We start from the raw sequence: 17,446 nt of genomic DNA on the forward strand, positions 1-17,446 counted from the left end.
GAGAAATCCCTGAAATTTACATTTCCAAAATGAAATTTTATTTTTTTAACATTTATGATAAATGATGTGCATTTTTTTCTTCTTCTAAAAATATTAAAATTCAAGGTATAACGAATTTTATAAGTTCTCATATACTTGTAAAACTGGAATTAACAATAAAATTTTGTGGTTCTCAGAAAACAAAAATTACTACGATAAATCGAGTAACGTGTATTGAGTAAATCATAAATTTAAAATTTGAATTTTGTTTTTGAAAAAAAAAAAAATGATGACATTTTACACATTTAACTTTGAGACTAAGTTCTACAATTGAACAATTTATCAATTTAATAATAATTAAATAAAATAAAATAGGTTCAATAAATTGATCAAGTATTGACAAAATGTATGTGTATATCGTTGATCCTATAAGTCGATGTCAAAAAAGCATACCTCGTTGCATATTACATACAAAGGATTTCACATAAGGTAGCAAATAATTTGTGATTCAATTTCCAGTAAAAAATTATATGGATGAGGTGGTATTCGGGGTGGCGGTGTAGATATATTCGTTTTTGGGCTACAGACGAACATATCTGCACGCTCGTCCATGAAATTATTTGAAATTTTGAATAAGACTTAAAGTTTTCAAGCTCTACATATATGGAATTAGGTAATTTTCAGTTATAATCAAAAAATCATTCAATTTATTTTTAATACCGATAAGCAACGACTGGGTAAATTTTTAATTGTATATGAAACGTAGAAAACTAAAAAACAGGATTCTATTTAAAATTAAAAAAAAAATGATTTCCTACACTATAACATTTCGAAATTGCAGATCTGTCTTTCTAAATCTTACCTCACAATTTATTACTAGCTGTATTAAAGCACTCCATAATGGTATGGTTTGGTTTAAAGTAACATCTTCAATGAGCCGAGTTCTGTCTTGGCAACTATCTTTAATTAATTCCTAACATCTATATACTCCGAGTAACATCTTCATATGCACCGAGGTCTGTCCTGAGAAATACTATTAATTAATTTCTATTTACTATATCACATGCAATCGGACTCAGTTTAATAGTTCATTTATAGTTGAAAAAAACCAAGTTTAATTTGACAAATTATTAATGTTGTGTATATATGTAAGTTTGACTTCAACCGCCTTATTTATGCCAGCGAAAATTTCCGTCACAATAAATAGAACTAATTACTACATACACAACAAATATAGTGAATTTGTGAGTAATTCTAAAATGACAATTTCTTTTAAAAACAAAAATCAACAAAAATCACAATGAATTATTACTTAATTTCATTACCAAAAATCGTATTTTTAAATGATAAATATAAAAATTTATTATTGAAACTACATATATTTTTTTCTTACATTTTAGTTGGGGACTCTCCATCTTGCTCATCTTCTGACCGGAAAGATCAAATCAAAAAATTTTTTAAAGATTTAAAAGATAGCACTTCCAGCAAAGATAAAGAAGTAAAAGAAAAACCAGCACCATCTACACCATCTCAATCAGATTCAGAATCTGTAAAAAGTTCAAAATCAGATACAATGAGATTATTCCGAACTGTAAGTATTCAAAAATATTTAAATTACTGTCATTTCACACACACACACATTAGTATATTGAATGACATTAAAAACGAAAATATATTTTACAAAATTACTTTGTATTTAGCCATCATTGCCACAACGTTTAAGATTCCGTCAAAATTCAGATGTTTCAACTCCTAAAAAAGAATTACAAAAAGATGTAAAAAGAGGTAAAGAAGCTCTTGAAGCTGCTCAAATTGAAATAAAAAATAAAAATGAAACGATTCAAGAATATGCTCATCAAATTGAAGAATTACGTTCCGAATTGATTCAGTTGAAAGAATTTGAAGCAAAACAGAAAACTGATTTTGAAATTGTCATAACAGATAAAAATGAAAAAATTACTACATTGTCAAAAGAACTAGAAATTCTTAAAGAAAGTAATGAAAAATTAAAAGATGATGAAAGAAAACTAGTAGAGAAAACTCTACAATTGGAAAATGAAATAAAACTTTTACTTGATAGTCATGAACGTGAAATTCAATTTTTAACTGGTGCTAATACTGAAGTTGAAATGCTTAAAGAAAAACTTCAACAAGAGAATAGCAAAATTGTTGAAGAAAACCAACATACAAAAAAAGAAATTGAAACTCTTTCAGAGGAAATTAGTTTAATAAAACTTGCTTTACAAACTTATGAGGATAAGGATCAGGCTAAAAGTTCCGAAATAGAAAAATTATCAACTGAAAATATTTCTTTAATGGGAGAAATAGAAAATCTTAAGAAACAAATTCAAGATGATATGTTAATGTATGCTCAAGACAATCAGAGAATGCTTAAGGAGCTTGATAATATTAAAGTTGAAAAAGCAAAACTTTTAGAGGACATTGAAAAACGTTCAGATTTAATTAGTTCTCTAAAAGAAGAATTAGCTGAAAAGGATATTGATTTAGATTCATATAGGGATTCAATACGAGAATCTTTCCAAGAAGAAGTAAATAACATAACAAAGAAATATGAACAACAAATAGCAACATTAAAAGATATAAATGATATGAAAATTAAAGAGAGTGAATCAATTCATATACTCGAAGTAGCGAAATTAAATCGTGACTATCAAGATAAAATACAAAATTTAGAAAACAATAATCAAAATGAGCTGGAAAGAGCTAATGAAAGATTTGAAGAAAAATTAAAAATTTCCGAAATTCAATACGAACAAAAAATTAAAGAATTAGAACAGGCAATTCAAGAATCAGTTGAACGTGAAAGAACTCATTGGAAATGTGAAATTGGTAAATGTCAAAAAATAGCTGAAGCTGAAATAATACAAGGTGAATTTGAAAAACAAGATTTAAAAAGTTTACTTCAAAATGCTCATGAAATGCTGAGAGAACGTGACAATAAAATAAAAAAATTCGAAGAGCAGTTAACTAACGGTATTGATTATTATATACAATTGAGTGAACAACTTGAAACTCAAGTTAATGAAATTAAACAAGAATGTTCAAGAATAATGACAGAAAAATATAATTATCAGTTGACATTAAATAATACAAGATCAACTGTCAATATATTAATGGAACGTTTAAAAAAATCCGATTCAGATGTTGAATTATTAAAAATTGAATTGGAAGCAACACAAAATTCAAAAAAAGAAACTGAAGAAAGAAATAAACAAATTGAAGAAGAATTAAAAAGTTTACGTACCGAATTAGATGAATATAAGAATGCTTTAACAGCATTACGTAATTCATCACAAGCCTTAGAACGTGAAATGAGAGAAAAAGAAACAATTTTCGAAAAACTTATGACGTCTGAAGAAGAAACACTAGAAACTGTCAATAAAATTGGTAAATTATTTAATGAACGTATTGAAGAAAATATTGATAAATATTTTGAAATGTATGTTGAATTAAAAAAGAAATATGAATCACGTGAAACATACATTAAAGATATGAAATCATTATTAGATGAATTTGCAACAAATATTGAATTGGCTAGAATTGAATTAGATACAAAAGATAAGGAAATGTTAAAATTACAAAATGAAAATAAACAAATTACATTAGAATTAATGACGTTTAAATATCGTTTTGAACAATTTGAAACTTGCCAAAAAGAGAAACAATTCAATAATAATAATGTTATAATTAAAACTGATAATGATCAAAATCATAAATCGAATGAAGAAGGAATTTCATCTAATAATAAAAAATTAATTAGAGAAATTGAAATAAGTAAAATTGAAAAAGCTGAAAGAGATATCGATATGACAGATACTAATCGTAGTAATGATGACTCAACAGAATTAATTAACAATAAATTAATTGAAAGCGTATTAGCTGAATTAGATTTAAAATTAACCTGTGATAAATTATTAATTAATGATGATAATATAAATGATTTTAATGAACATCAACAACAACACCAACCATTACAACAAAATATTAATTCAGATAAAATGAAAATTTTTGAAGAAAATCAAAAATTAAAACAAACACTTGCTGAACAAATTCAACGTAATAATTTATTACAGGAAATTATTGAAAGCGAAAGAACAGTTGATACATACGCTTTACAAAAAGTGGTAAGTCCATTATGCAATTCATATACATACATATATAAAATATTATCGAAAACCGAAAACACTTTATTCAGTAGTTAAAATGCCATTGTTAAAATAAATTAATTACTACGTAAATTAACTTTGATTGTGAATGAGCAGTAAATTTTGAATTTTTTGATCTGCTTTACTTTCATATCAATTAAGCATCACATTTTATTATATTATTTTAATGCAATCTTAGCCCAAAATCAATTGAGTTTTACTTAAATTATAGTTAACAGTTTTATTTGGTTGGTTGGTTTCTTGACTTGATTGGTCAATTAGTACAGTTGTCAATTGTTAGCACACTGACAACTATTCACGTCAACTAGTTACGTCACCGAACACTCGATTACAGGTTGTCGATTCTAAGATTATCTAAATATCTAAGCTACTCGATTCTTTTCATCTGTCAAGGTCGATACCTTATTTAGCTTCGTTACGCCTGGCCGACCTCTAGTCTGACTAGTCTGGCCACACCTAAAGCCGGCCACTCGCTTGACAAATTTATTTATTTACAAAAAGTTTTGGGATATAAAATATTCTTTTTGGCAAAAATTGTTAGAACGTGACAAAATTGCATGAATAAAATATTAGCATTTTCCGAGACTTTGAAATCTACTGTAATACGGTATTAATACACAATTCACCAGTTATCACTAAATAAATTGAAATGTGCATTAATACCATGTTAATACAATTTTTAAGTCAGGACTTGTATTTCATCAATTAATTTATAACTCTCATTTAAATTTTCATTACAGATTGAAGAAAAAGATAAAGCATTACAAAATGCTGAAAATTTAGCTAGAGAAGTTGCTGAAAAATACAATGAACTTCAAATGCAAACCAAAAATCATAATGTAAAAAATTTTGAGAATCTTAAGGAAACAAATTCACATCTTAAAAATGTAATTTTAATTTGATTTTAATTCATAATAGTATTAATTTAAAATAAACTTTTTTATCTTAATTCACAGAAAGTTTCACAGTTCCAAAATATTATTAAAGAGCAAGAAGCTAAAATTATGGAATTACAAGAGAAAGTTGGATCAACTGCACCAAATAATAATACAGTAACGGTTACGGTTACCCCAAGAAAAAATAATGGTACTATTATAGGTACACCAACACGTACACCAAGAACACCAAGGACACCAAGAACACCAAAAACTCCAAAGTTCTTTCCAGGGAAGGAGAATTTATCACCAGCTATTGAATCACTTAAAAGTCCTAAAAATATACTTAAACCACGAAATTAAATCCTACTTTGAAAATTATTATATATTAAAATATTTTTTTAGGATTTTTAATAAATATAAGAGAGTGTATTTTATAATAATATTAATATATTTATTAATTAAAACCGTAGTGGTTTAAAAACTCATTTGAAAATAAAATTTTTTTTTTGTAATTTTATTTGAAATTTTTTTTGTAAAACAATTACTAACTAATTATTAATGATTTGTAAAATTGTAAGATATTTTCAATATTGTCAATAATAAATATTTTTATTCAATATACATGAAATGCTAAATTCGAAATTTCAAAATTTCTGTACAGATTACAGTTACCATTTCGTGTAAAAGAATATAAATCATTTTGAAATTCAAAATGCATTTGAATTTTTTTGTTCAAAAAATTAAGTTACGTTTAATTAAATTTTTCTAATTAAGAAATTTTTACAAATTTCCAATACTTTAATCAATTTTTACTTAATAATATAGAGAGAACAAACTTTTAAATATTTATTTTGTTAAAACTCAATGGTGCTTTTTCGGAAATTTCCTATTCACCTGTGTGAATAAGAAATTTCCGAATAAGAATGTGCTCTAAGTATAGCATATATTCAAAATTCTTTTTCAAAAATAAACAACTAAAAAAATAAAATCTAATATTAGAATGTGAACCGTCTATTACTAAATTTTGAAAATTTTTGAATTAAAGTATAATAATTTTGGAATAACACACAATATTGAAGAAATCATTTAATGAAAAATTTTATGTATGTATGTACTGAATTGGTAAATTCTTAAACGTCAAATTTTACAAAATCTGAGTTGTCTGAGTTTACGGATACTCTACTACGTTTTTACTCTCAGTCAAAGTTTGAATTCTTAAACGTTTAAAAAAAGTCAATTAAGCGTCAAAATTGTAGATTTTTTTTTTTACATGCAGACAGTCTGACGTAATTCAGTAAATAAATTTCATGTGTTGAGCGACTATCATTACGTTAAAAATAATATAAAAAATATTTTTATTGTTAATTTTTAATATGTAAGTATAAAATTATTTTAAATCTAAAAAAAAAATTTTTTTTGTTTTGACGTTTACGGATGATCAAAATTCAAAGTCAATTACGGGTAAAAAGTTTACTAGATTTCTGTCCGTAAAAGTTTTAGTTTCAGACAGTTTGCAGACTAAAATCAAAATTTTGACGTTAAAGAATTTGCGGAGTATTATTTATATTACATACACAAGTTTTACAAAATAAATTAAATTCATTGATTTTAGAAAAGAAATTTCATATTTAATTTTATATACAATTTTTAAACAATTATATTTATATTTGCTTATATGCAACTTTATTATATTGGATTACTGTATTTGTACAACAAAATCTATATATTATGGACTGGAATAAAAATCTATTCGAATATATAAAGATATTTTATATGGTAAATTTTTGAATAAATTTTATCTGAAAAATTAAATTTTTCATTCATTACTGCACTATAAGAGTGACATTAAGACATTTCATGTGGAAAAAATCTGGATGTGTTCATAACCGGGTAATTTCTAAATAATATTCAATAAATTTATTATTATTCAGAACAGTAAAATTCAGTTAAACATTTCTACAGAAACTGCATTATTTGTTCTCTTATTTCAAATATTAATCACTTCTAAAAAAAAAACCAAAATTTGTTTCGTAGTAAATTTAATCTAAAATCCGATTTCCATTAACTTCTGACAAGCAGAACTGTAAAATTGAATTTCAAAAAACTTGCTTTATAATTTTACTTTCCTGGACGAAAATGTGATATCGGTCTCCTTGAACAGATTCAGTGTTTAAACCTACTGTTTAAATGCAATGTTGTTCAAAAATACATTTATAATTATATAAAAGAAAATAAACAACTAATTTCCAATTTTCTTAAAAGTTATATACATATATATTTTGTTCTAAAACATATTTTTTAATTTAGTTATCTAATAAATTAATTTTCCTTTGACTATTTATTATCTTTGACCGGATTGTAATTTATATAAACTAAAATAGAGTCCTCTCTTCTTTATTAATTCTGCATGAGTACCCTTTTCAATAACTTCACCACCATCCAAAACAAAGATAATATCGGAATCAATTATAGTAGACAATCTATGAGCAATTGTAATACATGTTCGACCTTCACGTGCACTCTCTAAAGCTTCTTGAACAATCTATTTTAAAATATATTTATAATATTTATAATAAATATGTAAAATTTTATAGTAAATAGTAAACCACATTGAATATACCTTCTCACTTTCAGCATCCAATGCAGACGTCGCTTCGTCTAATAACAATATTTTTGGATTTCTTATCAAAGCTCTTGCAATAGCAATTCTTTGTTTTTGACCACCAGATAATTGTGTTCCCTTTTCTCCTAATCGAGTTTCATAACCCATAGGCAGAGATGTTATAAAATTATGAATATTTGCTTTTCTTGCCGCTTCAATGATTTCTAAAATATCTATTTGACGTTCATTATCGCCATAAGCAATATTTTCAGCTACGGTACGATCAAATAACATTGGTTCTTGGGATACCGAACCCAATTGCGAACGAACATTCCTCAGTGACATTGTTTTTATGTCTCGTTTATCAATTAATACTTTACCATTCTCAGCATCATAAAATCTTTGCAATAATTGTAAACAAGTTGATTTACCGCAACCAGAAGGACCAACTAATGCCACTGTCTGTCCAGTAGTAACTTCCAAATTCAAATCATTAAATACTGTATAATGTTTTCTGGTCGGATATCTAAATTTAATGTTCTCATATACAACATTTCCGTCGCTCATTATTTTCATATCACCAGCTGTTCCAAGTGGATCTTGTATTTTTGGTTCACGTCTTAATAACGCAAATATATGGCCAGCTGCGGTTAGGCCTTTTTGGAAATTAGGAGCAAATGCTAAAGCATTCGCAACTGAAACACTTCCCATAATCAAAGCCTGTGACACTCTAAAAATGTTTCATTCAATTTTCAATTTTAAAAATAACTTATTACTTACTCACTTAAAAACTTTTCCATATTCAAGATTTTCATATGCTACAAGATGTCCACCATAAAACATACAAGCGGCAAAAGCGAAAAACATCAATGATCTCGCCAAACCATAAACACTATAAATGAAAATATTGTTAGTAACTTGACACATTTGCTTAATATTAAAGAAACTTACAATCCTCTAAAATGAGTCATTTTTTTTGCAGAGGTAACCGCAGGTTCGAGAAGTGCTACATATTGACTATAAAACATTTGTTCGCGACCCAATGAAACTACAGTTCTAACACTAGATACCACTTCAATTGCCAACTATAAATTATAATTTTTCATTCACGCAAAGGATTTTACTCATTATAAAAAATGCATATAGTTATTTTTTTTCAACTTACTTTCGTACAACTTTCCATAGCTTTACTAGAACCCATATTTTCCTGAATTTGCACACGTCTCTGAAGGAATGTTGCAACAAGAATAAATGGAGTGAATGCTAAAGCTAACAATCCTAATTTAAATTCGTAATACATTGACAATATGACTGCAAGTAGAATGGTTGCAATTGATTGCAAGATAATACCAACACGTTGACCAGTAGCTCCTTGAACAGCTGCAGCATCGTTTGATAATCTTGCACAGAGTGTACCCGTTCCATTAGCTTTATTATCGAACCAAGCAATTTCCTGTCTTAACATTGCACTAAATGCCATTCCACGTAATCGCTCTGTTAATATTTCACCAGCAATTGTAAACGAGTATATCTAAAAAACGAAAGTTTTGTAAGTATACATAAATAGTATAGGAGTATTAAATTAAATTACTTGAAGGAATGTTGCTAAACCGGTAACAATACCGCATAATACGAAGTATAAGCAATAAGTATTGGTTTGCGATCGAACATAATCGTTGTCTGGATAAGACAAAATTTGCAAGATGTCTCCGAATATTACAGCAAATAATGGCATTGTACAGCCTATAATTATTGCTGTAACAGATCCTACTACTATATGTGGCCATTCAGTCTGATTCAACTTGATTATTTCAAGAAGAGAGACATTTTCACCTTCCTTTTTCTTTTTTTTATCCAACTCTTCATCCTTTAAAATTTACAAATATAATTTAATTTATTATTTATAAATAAATAATAAATTTTATAAAATTATAACAACGATTTAAATATCTTTAATTAATAATTCACCTCATCATCAGCATCAAATGTAAATTCCTCATCTTCATCAACCGGTGTAATGGCTTTAAATGTTGGTACAGTTGTAACAGAAGGCGTTCGTATTCTCCCTAAAAATAATATGTTTGTAAATTATTAACTAATTTTAACAACATATTTTCGTTATTAACCCACCATCATCAACATCTTCTCCAATCTGCGAAGTAATCAATTGGAAATAATGACCTTTTAATTCCATTAATTCAGAATGATTACCAATTTCAACAACTTGACCTTTATTAATGACAACAATTTTATCAGCATTCCGGATAGTTGTTAAACGATGTGCAATAATAATTGTTGTTCGACCCATACTGGCCTTTAAATAAATATACGAAATTTTTACATATAATCCATATATTTCCAAAATTGCTATCAAATAATACCTTTTCTAGAGCTTCCTGTACTTTAGCTTCACTGGCGGTATCAAGAGCTGATGTTGCTTCATCTAATAATAAAATTTCTGGATTTCTAATCAAAGCTCTAGCCTTAAATGAATTTTATATTAAGAAAACACGTAATGTATTGTGAAATTTATAAAGTAAAACCTACAATTGCAATACGTTGCTTTTGTCCACCAGATAATTGAGCGCCCCTTTCTCCAACGAGTGTGTCATATCCCTAAAATTATTATACAAATTATTATAATAAACAATATTTTTTTATAAATTTAATTTTACTTTTGGTAATTTTTTAATGAAAATATGTGCATTTGAAGCTTTTGCTGCATTTTCAATTTCTTCTCTTGTAGCATCTTCTCTGCCATAACGAATATTTTCATAAACTGTTGTTCCAAATAATACTGGTTCTTGTCCAACTGAACCGATATGACTTCTTAACCAATTTACATTTAATTCTTTTATATCATTATTGTCAATTAAAATTTGGCCATCTGCTGGATCATAGAAACGTTGTAAAAGTTGTATACATGTAGATTTTCCACAACCAGAACTACCAACTAAAGCAACTGTTTCACCACGTTGTATATTTAAACTTAAACCTTGTAATACTTTTACATCCGGTCTACTCGGATATTGAAAATGTACATTTCGAAATTCAATATTTCCTATAACTTTATCTGGTATTTCACCTTTTCCTAATAATGGATTTATTTTTGGTATACTTTCAATTAATTGAAATATTTTTGCACCAGCTCCTTTTGCAACACCAAAAGATTCAATATAAGGAGATGCAACACCTAAATTCATTGATCCCATCATTACTGAAAAGAAAACCTAAAATGGAAAATTATCATTTTATAATGTATGTGTGTGTATGTAAACATATTTTTAAACATATTAGAAAAATTAAATAAACCGTACTGTCATCATAACTCCTGCTGTATATGTAACTTGATCTTTTGGTAAATCTTTTTCATCAAGTACCAATCCAACACCATACCAAAATGCTAAACCATAAGAACCATAAATAAAAAACCAAAGTAAACCAAAACCAAGACCAGAAAAAAATCCTTTCTTTTGATTAACTTTTCTAGCAACAACCAAATTTTTTTTATAACGATTCACTTCTTTCTGTTCACCACCAAATGCCATTACAGTTCTAATACCACTAAATGTTTCTTCAGCTATACTTCCAGCTTTAGCATATTCATCAACTTCTTTTTTTGACAGTCTTGATGTTATCTAAAAAGTTTGCATGAAAATTAAAAATGTTCTAATAGTTTGAACTTAATTAATATCACAAAATTTTCAAAAATCTCCAAAATTTTATTCCTTATTATGATAAATAATAATTTAAATTAAAATTTGTATTAAATTGGTGTTAATTTTACATGTTTGTTAGACGACCAATTGTAATTTTCATTTTCAGTATACAACAAAATTAATTAATTAATTATTTCGTATATTATTAATTGTAATATTATCCTTTCTTATATTATAGGAGATGCCAAACTCTATGATATTATTTAAGTTTATATTATATATGTACATATGTATGTATATTTTGAAATTATATAAATATATCTTACAATTGCAACAACTCCCATTGAAGCCATAGTAATTGGTAAACTTGCTAGACAAGCTAAAGCTAATAACCATCCTTTTCCTAAAGCTAATGATATACATCCGATAAAAGCTACAACATAATGAATAAACATAACAACTTTTTCGCCCAAACCATCTTCCATTTTTGTTAAATCCCTATACATATCAAAAAATAATCAAAATAAATTTTTATATTATTAATAAATGTCATTCTATACTCATATACGAGTACATATGTACATGTACATACATAAAATGTATAAAATATTTTGAATATTCAAACTTACTCATTCATACGACTTCCAAATTCACCACTCTGATTAAAATCAAACCATTCAATATCTTGATTTAAAATTGAACGAAAATATATTCCTCTTATAGTAAATATCTATGAATTTATATGAAAATCAAATAAAAAATAATTATTATATTTACATATATATGTATGTGGAAAATTTAAATAATCATCAATGTACATATAAATTAAAGTTTAATATACTTGAGAATGTGCAGCATAATTAAATGTTGTAACTGATACATAACTGCATATTAACATAACAGCACCAATTATTGAATTAAACATCGCAAATTTTTGTATTGAATCTAAAAAAATTGTAAAATCTGTTGCTGTTCCATTAATAATAGCGCCACCTTGTTCAATCATAGCCTAAAAAAAAAAAATACATTAAAAAAAAAAATTTTTAAGCCAAATAAATTATTTATATATGTATGTATATATGTACATCTGCTAAATCTCCAAATATTAATGTATGAGCTGGTGCTGTTAAACCAGTTGCTACTGCACATGCTATACCAATAATTATTAAAAATCTATCATTCCATGTTGAATATTTATATAATTTAAAAAATGATATTGGTGGTGCTGAATCCGTTTTATCATCTTGATCAGTATCCTTTAATATTTCTCTATATATATATATATATATACAAATTAAAATAATTAATATTATTATAAATAATTTTGTAATATATTTTAAAAAGTATATACTTAAGCATAATTTCGTAAATTGTAATTAATCCTTAATTAAAGAAATGCGCATATTTAATTTAAATATAATAATAAAGATTTTATTTCTTATAATTAACGTGTAATTATTATGGACGTATATAAACATATTGAATAAATATATTAAAATTTTTATAATCGATAGTCCTTCATTATTTTTGTTTTGTTTCTAATTTAAATTAATAATTTGTTTTTTCACTATATATTGTTATAATTACCCGCAAATGTTGTTAAAATTTTTATTACATGAAAATTATGCAATAATTTTATGAAATTTAATTTTTATATGCTTATATATACACAAAATTTATATTTTAATGTTTTTACATATTATTCATTTTTTTTTAAATTTTTATTTAAAAAAAATTATTTTATTCATTAAAAAAACACATAATATATTATTATTTTAATAATTTTAATAATTTACTTTAATTAACTTTAATAATAAAACACTCAATTATTATTTTCTATATATATACTAGTACTACTATAGATAATTATTTTAAATTAGACACATTATAATTTAAAGCTCTATTTAAAAAAATTAATAAAAATGCATTTATATTATAAATATTGCTTTATGTATAGTTAAATATAAAATAAATATTTATGTATATATATGTATAGAAAACAAAATTAATTGTACATATTAAAATAAAAACTAAAACAATATATCTGTTACAATTCAGAATGTTCTTGTATATATATACTCGTATTATGTATGTATGTATGTATTCAATATATAGGCATTAATTTGTAATAATTTGTAATTTAATTATAAATTATTATAATAATAAATTCTTTAATATTTTTATTATTTTTTTTTTTTAAGATTACTTTCCAATTACAACTCATATATGTAAATAATATATATATATATATATTTCTATTTCAAATTCTAATAAATTATGTTGTGACCTATAAGAGCACACGTGAATATTTTTTTAATTGTTAAAATTTTTTATATTTATTTTTGTTGTTGGCATTCAATAACATAATTTTTAAAAATGAAAATTGTCTACGATTTAAAAAAAAAAAACAAAAATTTCAATGTTTTCCCAATAAAATTTTTAATAAAAATTAATTATTATATTTTATTTAACATTTATTTTATTCTTGTATGCAATACACAACAATACTAATATAATAATATTGATGTTTACATTAATAAAAACAAAAAAAAAAAATTTATAATTTATTTTTTTTTATTTTCATTTTCATTTCAATAATAATAATTTTTGGTAAGAATCCGAAATTTTATCTACTTGCACGAGAATAATGCAATGTAAATGCATAAATGCACAAGAAACAACTAAAACTTTACGATAGCTGAATATGAAAGAATATTTGAATGAAAATAAAACAATTTGAATTTTGTTTTTTTTTTTGTTATTTTAATTTCTTGTTGTTAAAAAATTTTCTTCTCTTTAATTTTCTTGAATTTTAGCCAAAATTTTAAAGATTTTTTTTGTGGATTTTTGTTCTTCTTATTTATAATAATTTGATATAATTTTTTTTTTTGTTTTTATTTTTTTTTTTTTATAATGATATTACAACAAAATTGTGATACAAATTAAAAAAAAAAAAAGCATATGTTGACGATTTGTGTTCAAAAAAAGTGGCGTCATCATAATTCATAATGAAAATCAGACCGCCATACAAGGACATTTAGAGAAGGAAATTAGTCAATAATATTTATTTAGGAATATAAATTTTATTTTTTTTTGGGTTATCTATATCAAGAATGTAAGATCATAATTTGAAAAGAAAAAAATTAAAAATTAATCTTAAACAAAAATTATGTACTAAAATGAGAGTATTGTTGAATAGATTGCATATATTTTAGGATACGGATTCGTAAATTAACGATAAATTTGCCGAATACATTATGCACATATTATTTAGTTCGGATTTCAGAAAAAATGGTCATACATAATAGTTCACATAAGTATATGTTTGCTTTTTAATAAAATATAGATGAATTCTGAACTAATTTCGTAATAAAAACGCACTAATTACTAAGTCCAATTAAATAGTCATTTTCTTCCTATAGTATCTTTAAAATTTTTGGTCCGATTAATATAAATTTTTTTATTTGTTAATATTATTCTTAAAAATAATTCTTGTTAATATATTTAATTTTTAAAAATATGTACAATTAAAATATTCAATAAGTTTTTTAATTAACTCACCACTGTAATTATATAGTATATACACATAAATTACAAACAAAAATTAATTAGTATACGACATATGGAATTTTTCATTTTTCAAATTTAATTGTTTTTTAAATCATTCTGAAAATTTAAATGTTTTTATAATAATAATATGTCTACTTCGATAAGGCAAAATTAAGTCTCAAATGAAATTTGATTTAATTCGAACAATTTTAATGTAATCTTTTCTAAAAAAAAAATATTTCTCATATATAAATGACATAAAATTTGACAAGAATGACAAGAATTCTATAATACTAAATGATGTTAGAAAAAATTTTATATAACATTAAAAAATTTTTATTTAAATTAATGTTATTTTAGGCAAGCATTAAAAATTTTTGAAATTATAATGAAAATCAAATATTATCGTCGAATTTTATTAATTATCAATATATAAAATTAAATATGTATAACTATACATATGTATATAATACTTTTATTCTAAACTCTCTCTCACAAATTTCTAAACACGCACAATCACACAATTTATATATTATTCTACCTACACAAATTTAAATAATATATTATTAATATATAAATAAAATTACTATAATTATTCAATTAATTAATTACAATCATATATAGAATACACTCAAAATTCTCTACTGTAACAACTATAAAAATTTATGTAACTTTAAAAACAATTACAAATTATATGTTATATGTACATATATGTAGCTTTAAAAACACGGAAATGATATAGCCCATATCACTAACACATAAATTGAAAATATACGGTAAAAAAAAAGAATACCAATATTACCAAATTTTTATCTTATCTAATCAAATTATTTTAAAAAAATTTGAAGTTTTGCAAAAACTAATAATTAATTACGTATATAATTTATGGTATGTAATTAGATTTCATTTGTAAAAACCAAGTATTTATACATATATGTACTTACAAATGATTCTTATTTTTCTAGACAATAAAATATAAATTCATGATAATTATGACAAAGTATTTACAATAGATTATATAGAAATAAAGTGTGCCATAATAGAACCTAACACGTTTTTCTATTGAAAATTGAATTTAATTGTATAAATAATTTCCAACAGTTAATTATAATCAGTCACACGATTTTAATTGAATGGGTTCATTCGACTTAATAATACCATAATTTTACTAAATTTGATTAAATTTATTTGAATTTCTCGAACAATATCAAATTTTAATATAATAAATTAGACATGAAATTTAAAATATTTTTACAGAAACTTTATAAAATAACAAGAGAAAGTGTATTTTTAATGTATTAATTGAGTGTGTCAAAATTATGACAAGTTATATTTGTTACAATTCGCATTTCCTTAAACTTTTCTTCTAGAAAAAACTTAAAACTTTCTTCTTCTAAAAGTCTTAAGAAATGCAAAAAAAATATTCTTTATACATATATTAATTTTTTTTTCATTATATTCAAGTTTTATTTAAATAATGACTAAAATTGGTATTATTATTAAGTGCATTTAATATTTTATAGATTAAATAATTGTCCAACTTAATTAGATAGGAAAATTTATTTTATAAAAGTTTTCATAACTTACATAAACGCAAATACACAAACGCAATTACACAAACTGAAATTTTTTTTTATTAATGTATTATTTTTCATTATGTGTTTTAATGAATTTTAATCTCAATTTGTACGTATCTCAAAGTGAAGATATTAATCGTAATCAATGAATAATACCTAATTGATTAGAATAATTTTTATTACAAGAAAAAAATTTTTTTTCAAGCACATATTTTTTGTTTATCATTTTTTTTTATCAAAAGTACATTTAAATTAATTTCATATTCAAATATCTTTAAATTTAAATCAATTAATTTTGTTTCTTTAATATTCACTAATTAAAATATTACTTTCGAACTTTAATCTCTATTGTAAATTATGTATATTGTTTCTGAATTTAGAAAAACTGGTATGAATTACTAATATTTGGTTGTTATCTCTAATTTTTACTATTTCATTCATAAAACTCTTACACAATTTTTTTCCAAATTCTTATGAAATTCAAATTTTTTAATCAAATAATTTAAATTTTAAATTAATACTTACTTATCAGGAATTTTATCGGCGGCTGGTAAAGCAGTATCCTTAAGTTTATCTTCATTATATGAAATTTTGCCGTTATCCATTCTCTGTTACACTTCCTGTTGCTATATTATATTTATTAACGTTATAGGAAATATTCAATTTTTTTTTCTTCTCTCCTATAGAACTCGCACAAAAATTCAAAACCTACTAAACATAAAATATAACTGCTTTTAATATTTAAAAAACAAAAAAAAAAATAAAGGGTAATCAGCGCCAGTAATTTTATTCTGTTACTATTATCAAAAAATATATAGATTTCTTTTATCGAATTATTAAAAGTTAATATAAATTTCATTGATATGAAAACATAAAATGATAAGCATTTTTCTTTTATTAGAACATATATTAACATTATAATTTAAAAATAGAGAGCAAAATTATTTTACGATACTGATATCATTAGAAATAAGAGAAACTTCGCTCTTATTAAGCTATTGAGCATGTACGTTGT

General features: G+C 24.1%; 2 protein-coding genes across 2 annotated transcripts; one reads left to right on the top strand and one right to left on the bottom strand.

The window, feature by feature from the left end:
* Positions 1 to 642: 642 nt before the first annotated feature.
* Positions 643 to 5,435, top strand: LOC129606633 (rootletin-like). The gene is made up of 7 exons (XM_055517047.1): positions 643 to 652; positions 1,380 to 1,570; positions 1,680 to 3,667; positions 3,797 to 3,911; positions 4,074 to 4,124; positions 4,907 to 5,053; positions 5,123 to 5,435. Exons 1-7 carry the CDS (start codon positions 643 to 645, stop codon positions 5,402 to 5,404), a joined length of 2,784 nt encoding a protein of 927 aa, XP_055373022.1. The 3' UTR covers positions 5,405 to 5,435.
* A 1,436-nt stretch (positions 5,436 to 6,871) lies between these two features.
* LOC129606710 (ATP-dependent translocase ABCB1) lies at positions 6,872 to 17,127 on the bottom strand. The gene is made up of 17 exons (XM_055517195.1): positions 16,957 to 17,127; positions 12,391 to 12,574; positions 12,147 to 12,314; positions 11,935 to 12,035; positions 11,632 to 11,803; positions 10,964 to 11,284; positions 10,322 to 10,876; positions 10,194 to 10,262; positions 10,028 to 10,129; positions 9,777 to 9,960; positions 9,615 to 9,712; positions 9,238 to 9,513; positions 8,812 to 9,177; positions 8,598 to 8,731; positions 8,431 to 8,538; positions 7,665 to 8,376; positions 6,872 to 7,586 (listed from the first exon to the last, which is right to left on the bottom strand). The coding sequence occupies exons 1-17, from the start codon at positions 17,034 to 17,036 to the stop codon at positions 7,386 to 7,388; spliced, it is 3,831 nt and encodes a 1,276-aa protein (XP_055373170.1). The 5' UTR covers positions 17,037 to 17,127; the 3' UTR covers positions 6,872 to 7,385.
* Positions 17,128 to 17,446: the final 319 nt, after the last annotated feature.

This window comes from Condylostylus longicornis, unplaced genomic scaffold (genome assembly GCF_029603195.1).
Source record: "Condylostylus longicornis isolate FDR11 unplaced genomic scaffold, ASM2960319v2 ptg000020l, whole genome shotgun sequence".
In the NCBI taxonomy this organism is placed as follows: domain Eukaryota; kingdom Metazoa; phylum Arthropoda; class Insecta; order Diptera; family Dolichopodidae; genus Condylostylus; species Condylostylus longicornis.